Raw genomic sequence first — 16,216 nt, 5'->3', positions numbered from 1 at the left:
TTTAGCACTAAACTATAAAATAAAATTGAAAAGACTGTCATCTTAGCTTGTTCTAGAATGGGAAATTCGGAAAATTACAGGAGCTTACGTCTAAATATCTTACATGCATGTACTCGTAGACAACCTTGGAGTTCTAGTTCGCAAGAAGCTAACCAGCTTCCTTAAATTTCACAAGCAGAAAATGTTGATTGACAAATGCTAACTATTAAGTAAATAAGTTGCATTTGGAACACTTGATTGCACGATCCATATCAATTCAATAGTTCATGTTGTCATTAGGGTGTCCTTTTTCATCACCAACAGTTCATCAACCTATCCCACACTCTCCTCTTTGTTTGATATACTCTAGGAAGGTAAGGTAGGCCAGCAAAATAATCACCCAAAGAACAGGTGAATGACCTTCGGCAATTGGCATCCATCAGAAGTTGCTATGATTTAAGTTTTATGTGTTTTCTTTCATGCTGAAAAACCATTAACTTGAATGCAGGAACATAAAAATCTTAGCAAGCATCCATCCGAACAATGGTTCAAATCCATACAGGAATATGTGATTGCAATTGAAGAAAGCTTTTCTATGGCTTCCATGTAAAAACTCAAAAGTTGGGGAAATATGGTAAACAAATAATAAAATTAACATTACTACTATCAAGCAACCCAATTTGTACAGGCCATTAACAATAAACTGTAAAAGAATATAATTTCAGAACAGCTTACAAACAACTGAAAAGGCAAATAAATATACCATTCTACATTGTAGCACAGATTTCCTCTCTTGAGAGCAGAATTTAGAAAGCTATTTTCACATGCATCCATGCTGCTGGGCAATATGTAAAATCAACTAAGAAGAGCAGCAACCACTCTTCTGGTTAACAGGTTGTCCTCGTATCTGCACCATTTGTGGCCTTGCATTATTGGATGCTGGCTGACTTGCCATCCTGTAGTGGAAAAAGGAAAAAGATAAATGGGGATGGCAATCAGAAGCAGTATATGTTTCTGCAGATGTGATGAAAGTAGTGCTAATTGAATCTGTTTCTTTAGCAGTCCCTTTTAACAAGTCCAATAATGAAATACTACTTAATGCCATATTCCTGAATGCTAATCACACTTTGCAAGAACATTAGGATATCTATAGCATTTAATATTAAATTTTTTTATAATGAAACACAATGTTACAGGCAAAGGAAGTACCTGTTCTTAATATCAGCTGCCATTGCCATAAAAGCCTGCTCAACATTAGTAGCAGTTTTTGCACTAGTCTCCATAAATGGAATGCCAAGTTCATCTGCAAATGCCTATTAACAGAACATTATCAATGTGACTGTTTTACTATTCAATAGTTCATAAAAACAATCAGCAGATAGAAGAACCACTTTTACCTTGGCTGTTTCATACGAAACAACTTTGCTAGCAGTAAGGTCACACTTATTTCCAACCAGAAGCTTGTTCACATTCTCACTTGCATAACGATCAATTTCGTTCAACCATTGTTTAACATTGTTGAAGCTCTCTTGGTCGGTTACATCATAAACTATCTGCCAGATGTGGAACAAATGTTACAAAACTTGTCCATAACATGCAAAAATCATACCAAAAAGAGGACAATGATGAAGAAATAAGGGAATGCACACACATGGAAAGAGAGAGAGAGAGAGCTTACTATAATGCCATGTGCTCCACGGTAGTAGCTGCTAGTGATTGTCCTGAACCGTTCTTGTCCTGCAGTATCCCACTGCATGTTTCAGAGGAAAAGAAAGCAGAGGTTGATGTACTTCAGTAGCGGAGATTAGCACAGGAAAACAAAAGATACCACCCCAAAAAACCAAAATGAATGAAAGATGTTATGGTAAAGAACAAAATGAATACGCATTAAGACCAAGCCAAATCTATCCATGATATTAAAAGAATAAAGCCATAATCACAATGACAAATTCTGCATAAAAGCTTACAGGCAAAAACAAACACATGTCAAAAAAAAAATGCCAACCACATAAAAATATTCAACAAATAAGATAAATAAAAAGTATACATCACAACTGATAAAAAAAATAATAAATCCAGGAAAGGAATCAAACTAGAACCAGGCCTGAGACTCAAAAGCAAAGAAATGCCATCTACAAGTTTAATTCAATGAACTGAAAGAAAAGCAAATAACTAAGGGAAAGATTCTCACAATTTGAAGTTTTATAGTTTTCCCATCTTGCTCCACAGTGCGAATTTTCTGTAGAACAGAACAAAAATACAAGACATAAAATTCAAATAAGAATAAACACCTGTTTTAACCTACAGGTCGGAAATTCTCACAAAGTCCACGCCAATTGTGCTTATGTAACTGTCCAGATACGAATCATCCTGCATTTGAGTCAAAAAAGATGTAGTCAGATGGCAGAGACAATTTCAGAGTCGAGCTTCAAAAACTCTACTCTAGCATTTAAGTTTCCGTAATTAACACTAAATTCTTCTGCATCCTTCAAAACTTGTAAAATAGATGAAGTGGAGATAGTAGAATTTATGCTAAATTCATATAAGCAATTTGATTAGGGACTACCATTGCCAATTTTCAAACAATGGTTAAGCATCATAAATTAGAAGGAAAACAGAGCAACAAAAGTAATTGTTACAGAGGAGGCTTACAGCAAATCTCAGAAGAAGACATGATTTGCCAACTCCAGAGTCTCCAATTAGCAAAAGCTTGAACAAATAGTCACTGCTCAAAAATTAAAACCTTTAACATGTCAGCGAAACATCTCAAAATAATATCTATAAGAAAACCTAAAAAATCTTTGTTTGTCTAACAAAATTAATCAATCTGTTCTACAGTAAAAATCCGAACATAGTTACACTAACTTTCCCTCCAACATTCAAAGATCACATTAGGCACAAACTAAGCCTTAACCGCATTTCTACATTGTATGACAAAAAGCAGAAGCATGTTACCATGACGCATAGGATTATAACACAATGAAATCTAGTTTAGATTCTAACACAATAAAATCTAGTTTAGATTATCCGTCTGAAATAAGGTTATCATTTCATAGTAACAAGACAAAAACATATAAAAAGCAAACATAGAAAAATCCGAAACCTGAGCTCAACATTTCTTCGCCTCAAATTCTTGATCAGAATTCAACACCCACAATTCAGCTTAATATTTTTTTAAATAAAATAGATTATATTACGATGAAGCAATAGTATTTTTATCACAAAGACAAAGCTGTAGAATTTGCCGAAAGTCACAGACACCCACTTCCTTTAATAGCATAAATGTTACAGATCTAAACAAATGACTAAACCATAATTCAGCTTCGCTACCCAAAAGGACATCAGAAATAGAAATTAAACTGAAATTAACCAATAAAACCCATAATTAAATAGCTAAAAAAAAGAGAACTGATCCATATAGAAAGAAGCTTTTGTAACAGAACCCATCATGGCAAACAACAAAAGCATCACGGATCTTGAGCAAATAGCAAAAAGTAATTGGAGGGAAACAACCATAATCGAAAACAAATACAAACGAAAGAAAGAAAAAAAGAAAAAAAAAAAGGGGGGGGGGGGGGAAGGGGGTGATCGGGGAGCTCACTATTCAGGAGTCATCACTGTTGGTTCGACCAAGCAGCGGGCCGGTCCGTTGGTGGAGAGATGGTACCGGGTTCTGACAGAAAGGCAGATAAAGTTTAGAGCCCTGTTTCTGTTGTTGTTGTAGAGTGAAGGAGAGAGAAAGAGACAAAAGGAAGAGGACGACAAAAAGGAAAGATAGAATTTTTATTTAGTTTGGAACTAAAGACAAGACAGAGAAAAAGAATGTTAACGACACCACCGAAAAGTTTGCATTTTATAGTGGCATCCTGAAACTCCCAAGTCAAATCCCGACCCTAACTCCTTTTTGTTTTCCTTTTATACAATTTCTCCTCTAAATACTTCCAATATTCTTTTCTTCCTTTTATAGAAAAGAATTATTTTTTTCTGTTTTTAATACCTTAATCTATTTATTTATTTGTTAATACTAGGTTTGATTTCTACCGTTATATGTAGAGATGTCAATGAGTACTGATTATCAGATATCATGCATTATCCAATGAGTAATGGTTATCAGATATCAAGCATTATCCAATCTCTTAGATTAAAATAATTTATAATCGAATTTAAATAATCATCTTAAAATATTCCTTATTTGACCACGGTTATAAGTAATGATTTTTAATAATAAATTTTAATTTTATACATATTATTTTAATTTATAAATTTTTATTATTTATTAAAATTTATTAATTGTTCTAATTATGATTTTAAATTTAAATATTTATAAATTAGTTTTAATTATTAATTTACATGTATTTAATGAGTATTGTCTAGGATATCCGATTACAATTTTGAATAATAATTAAAAAACCTAATCAAATATTTATAAAATTTGAGAATCCTATCAAATAATAAGATTCGAATTCGGATACCTCACAAATAACGAATATCCTACCCTATGACATCGCTAATCATATGTTAATTTTTAAGTAGCAATCTTGTTGTTATTGTTATTAAGTTATTTTGAAGAGGCTTTTAATTATAAATAAAAAATGTGGCATAAACAAAAATAATTCAAAATATGACATTTTCTTATAGTATTTTTAAGCTTAAATTTAACCAAAACGATTAGTTAATGGGTAATAAGTTTGATATAATCCATAATTTAACTTGTTCCCAAATCTTAGCCTAGGCAATAAAAATAATTAAAGTTTTTCTTTTGTAATTTATATGTTTATTTTCCTTTAGTATTTTTAATAAGATGGTTGGGTAACCAATTATTTTAAAGAGTTTAAACTATTAGAACATCATCCATCTTTTATATTTAAATTAAAATTTTAAAAATATAATTTTTATCTTTTTTTATATTTTTTTTCAAATATGAATGTGAATGTAAAGAAATTAAGACGGATGAAACTTTCAATCATAAAGAATAGTACTTGAAATTTAAAGTGTTTTTCGTTTTCAAATATGAATGTGAGTAAAAAAAAAATTAAGATTGACAAAACTTTATTTTAGTGATAAAGAATAGAGTTTGAAATTTTTAAATTTCGAATTCGACTCTCACAATATGTAATAGTGAGAGCTAGAATTAAGCTTAAGTGGACATGATACATACAACAACTATGAATTTCTTATCTCACTAAACTATAAGAAAGTAGAACTTGCACTTTCATAGGGATCATAGATAAAAATGGGAACTGAAAATATTAAATTCTGGAATAGGTAATCCTGAAACCATGTATTTCAATTACCATGAACATGAATTTTCTCTAGGGATGAAGGCGAGTTGGATAATTTTCCTTTCTCTCCCATGTTCCTCAAGGAAAGTAGGCGTAGGGGAGTTGATGCTGCCTTTGTCTTCATATCATTGATCTTTTGAGGACAACAAGGAAGGGAAATCATCATTTGAGATTGTAATTCTGCAGCTTCCTTGAAGCTTTTTTATCTTTAGGTTGTTTTGATGTGTCGGCGTCCACCGAATCCCCAACTGGCAAAAACCCTGCCTGAGTACCATCACTATCATGATCAATGTCCCCATCGATAGTCAATCCTTCGATTCTTGCTGCTACTGAATCCGCTTTCGTTACCACTTCCACATCTGCATTTCAGGACTCCCCGAAAAGAAAAAAAAAGAAAAGGGTTTAACAATCATCTAACAAATCTCTTCAATGGCTAACTGTTATGTATATATTCGTATCTCTTATCAATTCTGAGATGTTAAGAATTTTCGGAACTTTGTAGATATGCAAAACAGAAATGCTGTCCCCTGTTACACCAAGATAACAATTCTGGGAAACTTTTCGTACAAGATGAAGGCTCCACTAAGGAAATCGGCTGTGTTGATGATTTGTTTTTGATAAAAGGATAGTCGAAAACAACCAAATTATGGCATTTTTTAGTGAATCATTCTGTACTATTTGTCTTAGTCACATAATTCAACAGGGAGCAATGGAATGGGCAAACAGAATACAACGAACAGGAAAGATTCATCCAGCAATCCAACACTCCTGGAAAGGTCATGAATATATATATATATATATATATATATATATATATATATGTATGTATATATATATATGTATGCAAAGAATCAAAGGATGTTGGTGCGAAATACCAACTTTACCTGCATTGGAAAAGAACCAAAGAATGAGGGCACAAACAAGGAGCACCAAAGGAATTATATGGACGGCATTCTCAGCAAACCTAGCCCGTGACTTTTCTTTCTTCGCCATCTCTATGATGGGGTCATACATTGGCACCTCATTATTGCCTTCCACCGATGATGACATTCGCAGCCCTGTCCCCGCCTTGGGCGACGAGTAATAGTCATCTGAAACTCGGCTCCAGCTTGCTGATCTATACATCTTTTTCTGCTTCGTACCAAAAAGCATGAAATTTAAGAATGGGTTAGAGAAAAAAAAAAGGAAAAAGAAAAGAAACAAGAATGTCTATGTCACTTTAAGAGTGTTTATTTAATTTTCCGAAAAAAGTTGGCCCTTTTTTTCCTATGGAAAATCAGATTAATTCTTAGATTGGGTGAAATTGGCAAGTGTTATTAATTCTAGAGAGGATCTCCCTCTCTGTCCTGAATGTGAACTTTGTCATTATGATCGGATTTAAGACCGAGTATTTTGGCTTCTGCCTCGTTTAGACTTTGTCAGATTCTTTACTCTTTTCACTTTAATTTCTCTTAATCTTTTGCAATATACATATAAATTTTATATTTAATGCTTATTTCTCAACTGTAATATACTGCATTTGTTTAATTGAATGAACATCAGCTAAAATCAATGTCAAATTTTTACTAAATAATCCTCTCAATCATAAAATATAATTCAAAATTAAAATTATTTATAAAAATATTAAATTTGATTCATTTATTAATATATAATTTCGTTGTTTCAAAAACACAAATTCAAATCTTCCTTTCTTAAAAAAACTATTGAAACTTATCTAATTCTTCATCTTAAATTTCAGTTTCTCTTCGCTTGCTAAGTCAGTGCTCCATCCAATATTGATTGAGAAGACCCTAGTATTGAAAGATTGCATAAGTAATGAGACATACGCATATGTGTTGGCTTGTATTGCAGTAATTTTGGTCATCACCAATTTGTTTGATGACAGCATCAACTGTTATGTTCATTAGTAGCAGCTTGTCTCAACCTAGAGTAATCAATAACAGGCACAGTGGCCGTTTTAATTGGAGTGTAACGTTTTTTTCATATAGGAAAATTTGGAGCCACTTAGGTCATATCATCAAAATAAAGATAAAAAACAATGATATTGGCATGGTTGGCTTATTTTCCTTAAGTCATATTAAAACATACTTATGGGTTTGCTGAATTTAAAATAATTGTTTAATACATTCTTTCCTATTTATTCTATTTCCGAGAATTCATTGGGAACAATAGTTAATGATTTTCTACAAAACACTTTATGAAATTCATTTGTATTACATTTGGAAATTTCAAATAAGTTTTTTCAATTCTATTTCCATTATTAGTGTTTCAATTTTCATCAGAATTAATAGAACTTGAATGAATTTCATGAAATTACTGGCTATGTGAAAATTCAACGAGTGATTTTTCAAATATGAAAATCTATTTGATATTATACTGTATTAAAATCTCTTCTTTGGGGGACATTCTTTCTGTCAAGATTGATTCACATGTTCATAGTGAAAACTTTTGAAATTGCTTGCTTTTTTTTTAAAAAAAAAAGAGGGAAAAAGAAAAAGCAAAGAAAATTTTGACGGCATGTAGGGAACGTCGGGTCGTGTGCACAATGCATAATGGAAGCGCTGAAATTTGTAGCTATTGAACTATGCTCTTGGAAATGGATCCAGGTAGTAGTGTTACTAAATCCTATATGTTTCTGATGGCCACTTTCATCGATACAACTGTCAAATCAACATTAGTTGAACTTCGACTGTCCAAAGTTTGTGTTTTGCTCGGATTGTACTGTAATTCCTACTAATTTAGTACTAGATAAATCATAAATATATAGTACTGTTCATCATCATTACAGTATCCAAGCAAATTGATTATCCCACTTGTTTTATATTAAGTAGTCGTAAGCAGAAACAAAGTGGAGGTGAAGTATGCAGATAAGACTGATTATTCAGCGCAGATGTTTGCGAAAGAAGAAAGAGTCGAATCCGCCCAACTTCTAGAATTTCTTTGAGTTTCCTCCACAGCTCCTATTTCATCTGATGGAGAAACAGGGGATCAGAAAACAAGGAGGAACAAAAGGAAAGAGAGTACTAGGGAAAAGAAAGAAGTGGGCGTAAAGCAAGGAAGCCTGATTAGCACATCCAAATGTAAGTGCGTGGAAATTAATAGTTTTGAAACTCTCAACTAAAGTTAAAATAGGAAAGCGCATCTGCTACTTTTGTTCTCTTCTCTGGATATTAATATTATCAGAATTCAGATACTAAAATTTTCCAATGTCCATGAGAACCACATAACTTAAACCTGAGGCCATACTAACCTTTTCGTTAAGAACATGCTACTTTTTAGATTCAGAAGCAAACCCCTTAGTTTTCAAGCTTAAGTGTGCCAATGAAGCTCTTCCCATCTCCAATATCAGTTGTTGCAATGAAATCTAGGAAATCCCTGAAGCTACTTTCTTTGTATCCCTTAGGACGCTTCTCATCCACAAGCTCTTTGGCAGTTCCCATTTTGTCATCCATGCCCAAACTATGCAGGCTAGCAGTGGAGATTCTAGTCCTTTCACAGTTCAGGATAGCCCTGTGCATAACACTCTTGTATAAGCAGTTGCTCAGCACTTCAAAATGGTCACCTACAAGGATGAAGCACTGGGACAATCTTCCACTTGCCATCCTCAGTGTCCAAGATTTCAAGGCCTGATGAGTTCTGGAGGACAATGGTTAAGAAAGTGTAATCCGAATGTGGTGGCAATCCTAGTGCCATTTCTGGTTCAGGGCACGGTGGGTAACAATTTACCGCCATGACCTGCACGCCATCCTCCATTTTTTTGCCTAGCTGGTTTGGAACTATACCAAGGCTCTCTCTGATTGTTCCCATTATTTCCAAGGCCAGTTTCCTAACTTCTGCATAATATTTGCCCATCTTTGCTCTGAAACATGACCATTCAAGCAAACATGTGTCAGAGGGATATCTTGTCTCTCAGAAAGAAAAAAGAAAGTAGCTGAAAAATGTTCTGAGCATGCTGATAATATAAAACAACTGCAAAATATATAGACACGAAAGTGGCTATTTCCGCTGTGGACTCTACCTCAATCCTTTCTCTTATTTGTTTTCTGTGCTCCCCAAACCAAATATCAGGAGGAGGGCATTTTTTGCCCCCAGAATATAGTGATAATTTCCAACATGACAGTTAGGATTTTCAAAATGGACTTACATTTCAATAATTTATTGGACTTTAAAAACTACTAAAGGGCACCTGACTTTCTAGTGGCTATAAAAGGGTTTTCTTTAGTTTCTAAAGGGGATGCTTGAAGGAAGCCCCCACGGAGACAAGCATCACCAAGCTCTTTGATGGCGGCTGAGCGTTCACTGTCATTCTGTCTCAACCGATATCAATGGTCGGCACTTGAGCTTTCTCAGGAACCAAGTCCAAGCTCGAACGATTTGAAGGTGAAACTACATAGCATTTCGGAACGTATGGCAAACCCTTCTCTTGTGCAAAGTTACCAATTGTAAATGAGCTCGAATTTTCGTCAGCAGACATTCTTGTTGAGATAAAAACTAGCTTGAATGTCATTTTGTCTAACTATGTACAGGACAAGTGTCCACTTTGTTTTGTTGTGCTGGTTTGGTAATTCACAGTGCATGTTGCTGCACATTTGTCCTAGGACGTGTAAGCACTGCATGTTTGCTCTAATGATGTGTCAAACACTTGGATATTTTTTGTACAAGTGTTAGTTAAACAGCTCTTGTATATATTAATGCATTTCTCGTCAGTTAATGCAAGGGATCGATATTAACCAAGTTCTGCTCTCTGTTTTGTCTATTTGTTTTTACTTTCTTCTTTGCATGCCTGCTGCCTCTTTTCTGCATTAACAAGAACATGGTATCAGAGCTGTGAATTGATCCTTTGAGTCAGTTTAAACACTTACAAATTACCTTAAAAGTCTCATCTACAATAACCAAACTTCTTTATCAAACATGTCAACTTCAACTTCAACCATTACACAGCAGTCACCTCTTTTTTTTTATGGTTCCAATTATGCAGTTTGGGCCATAAAAATGAAGGCATTTCTAAGAGGTGTTAACCTCTGGAATGCTATTGAGTTTGAAACTGAATTGCCAGTGCTGAAGGAGAATGCTTCACAGGCTCAGGTGAAGCAATATGAAGAAGATATTGCAAAGAGATATAGAGCCTTGTCATTCATACATTCAGCAGTGTCTGAATCGGTTTTCAACAGGATTATGGGACGTGAGACTGCAAACGAGGCTTAAAGTAAACTTGAGAAGGAGTTTTTGGGGTCTGCAAGGAGCAAACAGGTGCGTTTGCAAAATCTCAGAAGGAAATATGAGCTTCTGAGAATGAAAGAGAATCAGCCAGTAGGTGAGTTTGTTGAAGATCTGATGAAACTTGTAAATCAGAGCAAACTCATGGGAGACTCCCTCATTGATTTGAAAGTGGTAGAAAAGATTATGTTGAGCCTACCAGAAAGGTTTGAGCCTACAATCACCTATCTAGAGCAAGTTAAGGATATTATAGAGCTCTCAATATCAGACTTGGTTAGCGCTTTGGAAGCTGATGAACAAAGGAAGGCAGCAAGAAGAGATGAAAGAGTTGATCATGCATTGGCAGCTCGTGCAAAAGATAAGGCTCCTGTTGATCCTTCATTTAAAAAGAATTCAAATGAAAATAGAGAGAAAGATAAAGCTGGTACAGCTGCTGGAAGATCCCAAAACAAAAAGGGCAAGTTTCCAGTCTGCCCCTATTGCAAGAAGAGGAACCATTCTGAAGCTTACTGCTGGTTCAGACCTGGAGTCAAATGCAATGCTTGTAAGCAGCTAGGGCATGTAGAAAAAGTCTGCAAGAACAAAGTTGAGGCTGCAGACAAAAAACCACAGGTTACAAAGCAAGTCGAGAAAGCTGAAGCTGCAGGTGTTGTTCATGACTATTGAAAACTCTAACTCAGCAGACAACAACCACTGGCTTCTCGACAGTGCATGCTCCAATCATATGACCTCAAAGGCTGAGTTATTCTCTGAGCTTGATACTGATCACTGCTCTTCAGTTAAGATTGAAAATGGCCTTATACTGGATGCAGTAGGGAAAGGAATAGTTGCAATTCAAACTACTTCAAGCACCAGGTATGTTTTGAATGTGCTTCTAGTTCCTGAAATAAATCAAAATTTATTAAGTGTTGGTCAGTTAGTTGATGAAGATTACATGTTGGTATTCAAAAACAATGCATGCACAGTTTATGAACCCTTTGGTGTCTATATAATGTCTGTTCCTATGGTGAGAAATTGCTTCCCTGTTAAATGGGGAAATTTGTGCTTGTCTACAACAGAATCTTTTTCAGAACAAACTTACTTGTGGCACAAAAGGCTAGGCCATTGCAATTATAAGTCCTTGTTGCAAGTAAGTGCCTTTGGTTTGTTGTTGAATCTTCCTAAACTGCATGGAGATGGTCCTATATGCAGCTCCTGTCAATATGGTAAGCTGACTAGAAGGTCTTTTCCTAAAGCAAGTTTGAATAGGGCAAAGCACAGATTGGAGTTAGTTCATTCAGATGTTGCTAGACCTATGAGTGAGCCCTCTTTAAATGGAAGCAAATATTTTGTTATCTTTATTGATGATATGTCCATAATGACTTGGATTTACTTCATACAGCATAAGTCAGAAGTGTTCTCAATATTTCAAAAATTCAAAGCAAAAGTTGAGAATGAATCTGGCTGCAGAATTAAGAAACTAAGGACAGACAATGGAGGTGAGTACACTTCTTCAGAATTCACAAGCTATCTGGAGAATGAGGGCATTCATCACCAACTGACAGCTCCATATTGTCCTGAGCAGAATGGTGTTAGTGAGAGGAAGAACAGAACAATTATTGAGATGTCCAGGTGTCTCCTGTTTGAGAATAAGCTTCCTAAAAGCTTCTGGGCTAAAGCAGCTAACACTGCAGTTTACCTGCGAAATATTCTGATCACTCAAGCTGTTAATAATGAAACTCCTTATGAAGCTTGGTACAACACCAGACCATCTGTGGATCACTTGAGGATCTTTGGATCCATTTGTTATCTCCATGTTCCTGAAGAACTAAGAGACAAGCTGCAACCCAAGGCAAAGTTGGGAGTTTTTATAGGGTACAGTCAGCAGTCAAAAGCTTACAGGATTTATCAAATTGAATCTGGCAAAGTCTTTGGTAGCAGACATGTAACATTTAATGAAGGTGCATACTGGAACTGGGAAAATAATCAAGTGCAGCATACTAAATTTCTAGATGAAGATGTTAATCTTCAACCTGCCAGCAGTGATGAGATACTTGATGTAGAACAGATTGTAGATGAACCTCCTGTGAGAGGTACTTGACCATTATAAGAGATTTATGAAAGCTGCAATGTAGTTGTATTTGAACCTGCTACACCTGAAGAAGCTGTTTTGTCACTAGAATGGAAAGAAGCTATGAAGAAAGAGATGAAGATGATAAATCTCAACAAGACATGGAGCTTGGTAGATAGACCTAAGCATCATCATGTTCTTGGAGTGAAATGGGTGTTTAGAATGAAGCTGAACTCAGATGGCTCTCTGAATAAGCATAAAGCATGGCTTGTTGTTAAAGGCTTTGCTCAATTGCTTAGAGTAGACTATCATAAAACATTTGCACCAGTTGCAAGAATGGATACCATTCGACTGCTGCTAGCATTGTCAGCTAAGTTTAAATGGAAAATATTCCATTTGGATATCAAATCTGCTTTCTTAAATGGTGATTTGCAGGAAGAAATTTTCATTGAGCAGCCTTATGGTTTTGAAAGTGAGCCTAACCGAGACAAAGTGTATAAACTTCATAAGGCACTCTATGGCTTGAAGTAGGCACCACGTGCCTGGTACTGCAAATTTGATGACTATTTGAAGGGTCAAGGTTTTCAAAAGAGCAGTAATGAAGCTACTTTATATATACAGAAAGCTGATGATCAAAATCCTTTGATTATTTCATTGTATGTTGATGACATGTTAGTTACAAGAGGAGATGATCAAAGAATTTCAAAACTCAAGCTTGAAATGCAAAGCAGATTTAGAATGACAAATCTTGGACAGATGAGTTATTTTCTGGGGTTACAAATCCTTCAAGGCAATTCTGGAATTTTCATATGCCAATCAAATTACATTGGTGAGGTTCTGGACAAGTTTAAAATGACAGATTGCAAGACAGTAGCCACTCCACTTATTCCTCATGAGAAGCTGTCAGTTGATAAAGGATCTGCACTCGAAAATCCTTCAGCCTTTAGAAGCTTGATAGGATCATTGCTTTATATTTGTGCATCAAGACCTGACTTGATGTTTGCTGCAAGTTATTTGTCTAGGTTCATGCAGGTTCCAACAACTGAGCATTTTTCAGCAGCAAAAAGAGTGCTTAGATATTTAAAAGGCACTGCAAATATTGGTCTTCAATTCACTTATGCAGATGAAAGTTCAGTTGAGTTTGTTGGATTCTCGGATAGTGACTGGGCAGGCTGTGTGGATGATTGTAAAAGCACTTCTGGATATGTATTTACATTAGGAAATGGTGTTTTTTGTTGGAATTCAAAGAAGCAAGAAACCACTGCTCAATCATCTGCAGAAGCAAAGTACATAGCAGCAGCTACAGTTGCAAATCAAGCCATTTGGGTGAAGAAGATCTTAACTGATCTTGGATTTCTTCATGTGCCTCCAACCAAGCTGTATGTGGACAACAAATCTGCCATTGCCATGGTGAAAAATCCTGTTTTTCATAGCAGAACAAAACATATCAAGATCAAATACCATGCCTTGAGAGAAGCTGAAAAGGATGAAGATATATCTGTTCAGCATTGTAGCTCCAGTGATCAGCTTGCAGATATTCGAACCAAACCTCTTCACTTGTCCAGGTTTGAAGAGCTAAGAAGCAAATTAAATATTCAGCAAGCTAGGAGGAGTGTTGAGATAAAAACTAGCTTGAATGTCATTTTGTCTAACTATGTACAGGACAAGTGTCCACTTTGTTTTGTTGTGCTGGTTTGGTAATTCACAGTGCATGCTGCTGCACATTTGTCCTAGGACGTTTAAGCACTGCATGTTTGCTCTAATGCTGTGTCAAACACTTGGATATTTTTTGTACAAGTGTTAGTTAAATAGCTCTTGTATATATTTATGCATTTCTCGTCAGTTAATGCAAGGGATCGATATTAACCAAGTTCTGCTCTCTGTTTTGTCTATTTGCTTTTACTTTCTTCTTTGCATGCCTGCTGCCTCTTTTCTGCATTAACAAGAACAATTCTGGCGGTCAAAGAAAAACTCCCTGAAAAACAAAAGACAAGAAAATGAAGAAAGATTAAGTTTGTATATATGCTACAGAATCTTGCAAATCTTTTATATAGGAGAAATGGAAGGTCACATGTGAGGGCATACACTTACTGTGGAAGTATAATGCTTTGAATGCAGACCATGACAAGCGAATGTAAGCAGAAGATTCAAGGACTACATCCCTAAAGATAACTTTATGAGGAAGTGTGTAAAATATTTCGGTAAGCTCTCTGGATTTGAACAGTGGACAGGGAGCAAGTTGTTGCAGGGGGCACATTCTTGATGTTTACCAACCTCGGGATTCCATATCTATGTATCTGTTCTCAACGTTTATCCCGGTTAATGAAGCTAGAAAATACATCAGCACTTTACTGCACAAACGACGCTAGCTTGCATATACAGACTTTTGGCGGCTTTCGCTTGAATATTGCGCGTAAGGCCGCGTATGTTGCAATGAATCGGTTCTATTTTTTACTCCTTCAAGCAGAGCTCAGTGATGCTTCTCATTTTGCAGCAGGGAGTCAGGGCCATTAACATTGTAATTGAGCCAATGGGTTCCGGCCAGTGACTTTAGACAGGACTAGGACCCCTTGCTTGGAGAGTTATTACAAGGACCCATATCAAAATTCTGGCTTTGCAATTCTAGATGTTTATTAATACTATGACCCATTTTCTAAAGAAACACCATTTAAATTCAATTATTGTTATCTTTTATGTTCAAGGTAGATGAGATTCAAATGAAACTCGCATATATATATAAGGATATACTCACTTGAATAAGATTGAGTTTGGATATCATTGCACTAAAGCCTCAATTCGTCCCAACAGGAGATTATGGTCACATAACAAACCACCCCTTTCAATGTGTGTACACTGGACACACTCAAAAGGTCATAGGATCACATACTTATATCTGGAAACTTCTACTATAGTTATTAAGTACATTCACAACATATTTGGTTCACCGAAAGAAACAGAATGAGAATAGAATAGTCATTTTAAAAGAATAGAATAGAGAAAGAATACTTATTATATAGATTAGTTCATGAAAATGGAATATGATAGAAATTTATAATATTATTTATTATATTGTTTGGTTGGAATGAATAATTTTAAAAATAATTAAAGAATAATATGTAAATGATAAAAATACTCTTTATTAAAATTTAAAGATTTTTTAATTAAAAAACAAAAATACTATGATGAGAAAAAATATTCTTTATTAAAATTAAAGAATTTATTTTGTTAAAAGATAAAAATATTCTAAGTAATAAAATCAAAATACCTTTTACTATAATTAAATAATATTTTCACCAAAATACAAACATAATTTTATTATAATTTAATAATATTTTGTATTAAAAGATAATTAAACCTTTTATTATAATTAGATAATATTTAATATTAAAAGATAAAATATATTCTTCATTAAATTTAAATAATACTAAATAATATTCTTTATTACATTTATTATATTCAAATAATAATGTTGAATAATATTCTTTATCATATTTATTATAGTTAAATAATATTAATACATTAAATAATATTTAAATATTTTCATTTCCTTCTTTTTAAAAATGAAGTAAAATATTTTGTATCTTCTATCCTTTAGAGAGAGAAGGAGTGAGGAAGAGAGAAAAAAATAAGTTTAGTATTATTTTATTACGTAAATTTTTAAATGTAAAATGGTATATTTGTTTAATCA

At 34.5% G+C, this 16,216-nt stretch overlaps 4 protein-coding genes across 5 annotated transcripts; 1 reads left to right on the top strand and 3 right to left on the bottom strand.

The window, feature by feature from the left end:
* Window positions 1-600: 600 nt before the first annotated feature.
* Window positions 601-3,806, bottom strand: LOC18605279 (GTP-binding protein YPTM2-like). Of its 2 annotated transcripts, none has more exons than XM_007038197.3 (8): window positions 3,581-3,806; window positions 2,632-2,704; window positions 2,302-2,349; window positions 2,171-2,218; window positions 1,658-1,729; window positions 1,377-1,532; window positions 1,189-1,292; window positions 601-935 (listed from the first exon to the last, which is right to left on the bottom strand). In XM_007038197.3, exons 1-8 carry the CDS (start codon window positions 3,592-3,594, stop codon window positions 839-841), a joined length of 612 nt encoding a protein of 203 aa, XP_007038259.1. In that variant the 5' UTR covers window positions 3,595-3,806; the 3' UTR covers window positions 601-838. The 2 variants fall into 2 exon arrangements, with proteins under 2 accessions (XP_007038259.1, XP_088660465.1); XM_088804339.1 differs by having other exon boundaries at window positions 1,189-1,282; window positions 3,581-3,803.
* A 1,617-nt stretch (window positions 3,807-5,423) lies between these two features.
* On the bottom strand, window positions 5,424-6,386 carry LOC18605278 (uncharacterized). Its single transcript, XM_007038196.3, has 2 exons — window positions 6,146-6,386; window positions 5,424-5,620 (listed from the first exon to the last, which is right to left on the bottom strand). Exons 1-2 carry the CDS (start codon window positions 6,384-6,386, stop codon window positions 5,424-5,426), a joined length of 438 nt encoding a protein of 145 aa, XP_007038258.2.
* A 1,728-nt stretch (window positions 6,387-8,114) lies between these two features.
* Window positions 8,115-9,911, bottom strand: KUOX1 (KAR-UP oxidoreductase 1). Its single transcript, XM_088804617.1, is given in 5 exon segments — window positions 8,115-8,230; window positions 8,512-8,828; window positions 8,830-9,120; window positions 9,453-9,582; window positions 9,585-9,911. Coding segments are annotated over 4 exon segments (876 nt in total). The 5' UTR covers window positions 9,769-9,911; the 3' UTR covers window positions 8,115-8,230; window positions 8,512-8,557.
* Window positions 9,912-10,253: 342 nt separating this feature from the next.
* LOC108661177 (uncharacterized) lies at window positions 10,254-11,144 on the top strand. Its single transcript, XM_018117099.1, has 2 exons — window positions 10,254-10,421; window positions 10,512-11,144. Exons 1-2 carry the CDS (start codon window positions 10,254-10,256, stop codon window positions 11,142-11,144), a joined length of 801 nt encoding a protein of 266 aa, XP_017972588.1.
* Window positions 11,145-16,216: the final 5,072 nt, after the last annotated feature.

The sequence above is a fragment of the Theobroma cacao genome, chromosome 3 (genome assembly GCF_053813885.1).
Source record: "Theobroma cacao isolate CCN51 chromosome 3, ASM5381388v1, whole genome shotgun sequence".
Taxonomy (NCBI): domain Eukaryota; kingdom Viridiplantae; phylum Streptophyta; class Magnoliopsida; order Malvales; family Malvaceae; genus Theobroma; species Theobroma cacao.
Note: the sequence above shows the minus strand (reverse complement) of the source record. Positions and strands in the feature narration are given on the sequence as shown.

What these genes read in the sequence shown, in the direction of transcription:
- LOC18605278 (XM_007038196.3), bottom strand. Translation starts at nt 6,386, where the DNA reads ATGTATAGATCAGCAAGCTGGAGCCGAGTTTCAGATGACTATTACTCG. An exon ending in TTGGTTCTTTTCCAATGCAG is followed by an intron (nt 5,621 to 6,145) that starts GTAAAGTTGGTA and finishes CCTGAAATGCAG; the next exon opens with ATGTGGAAGTGGTAACGAAA.
- LOC18605279 (XM_007038197.3), bottom strand. An exon ending in GTCTTCTTCTGAGATTTGCT is followed by an intron (nt 2,350 to 2,631) that starts GTAAGCCTCCTC and finishes ACTCAAATGCAG; the next exon opens with GATGATTCGTATCTGGACAG. An exon ending in GCAGCTGATATTAAGAACAG is followed by an intron (nt 936 to 1,188) that starts GTACTTCCTTTG and finishes TTTCCACTACAG; the next exon opens with GATGGCAAGTCAGCCAGCAT.
- LOC108661177 (XM_018117099.1), top strand. Translation starts at nt 10,254, where the DNA reads ATGAAGGCATTTCTAAGAGGTGTTAACCTCTGGAATGCTATTGAGTTT. An exon ending in ATTCAGCAGTGTCTGAATCG is followed by an intron (nt 10,422 to 10,511) that starts GTTTTCAACAGG and finishes AGGAGCAAACAG; the next exon opens with GTGCGTTTGCAAAATCTCAG.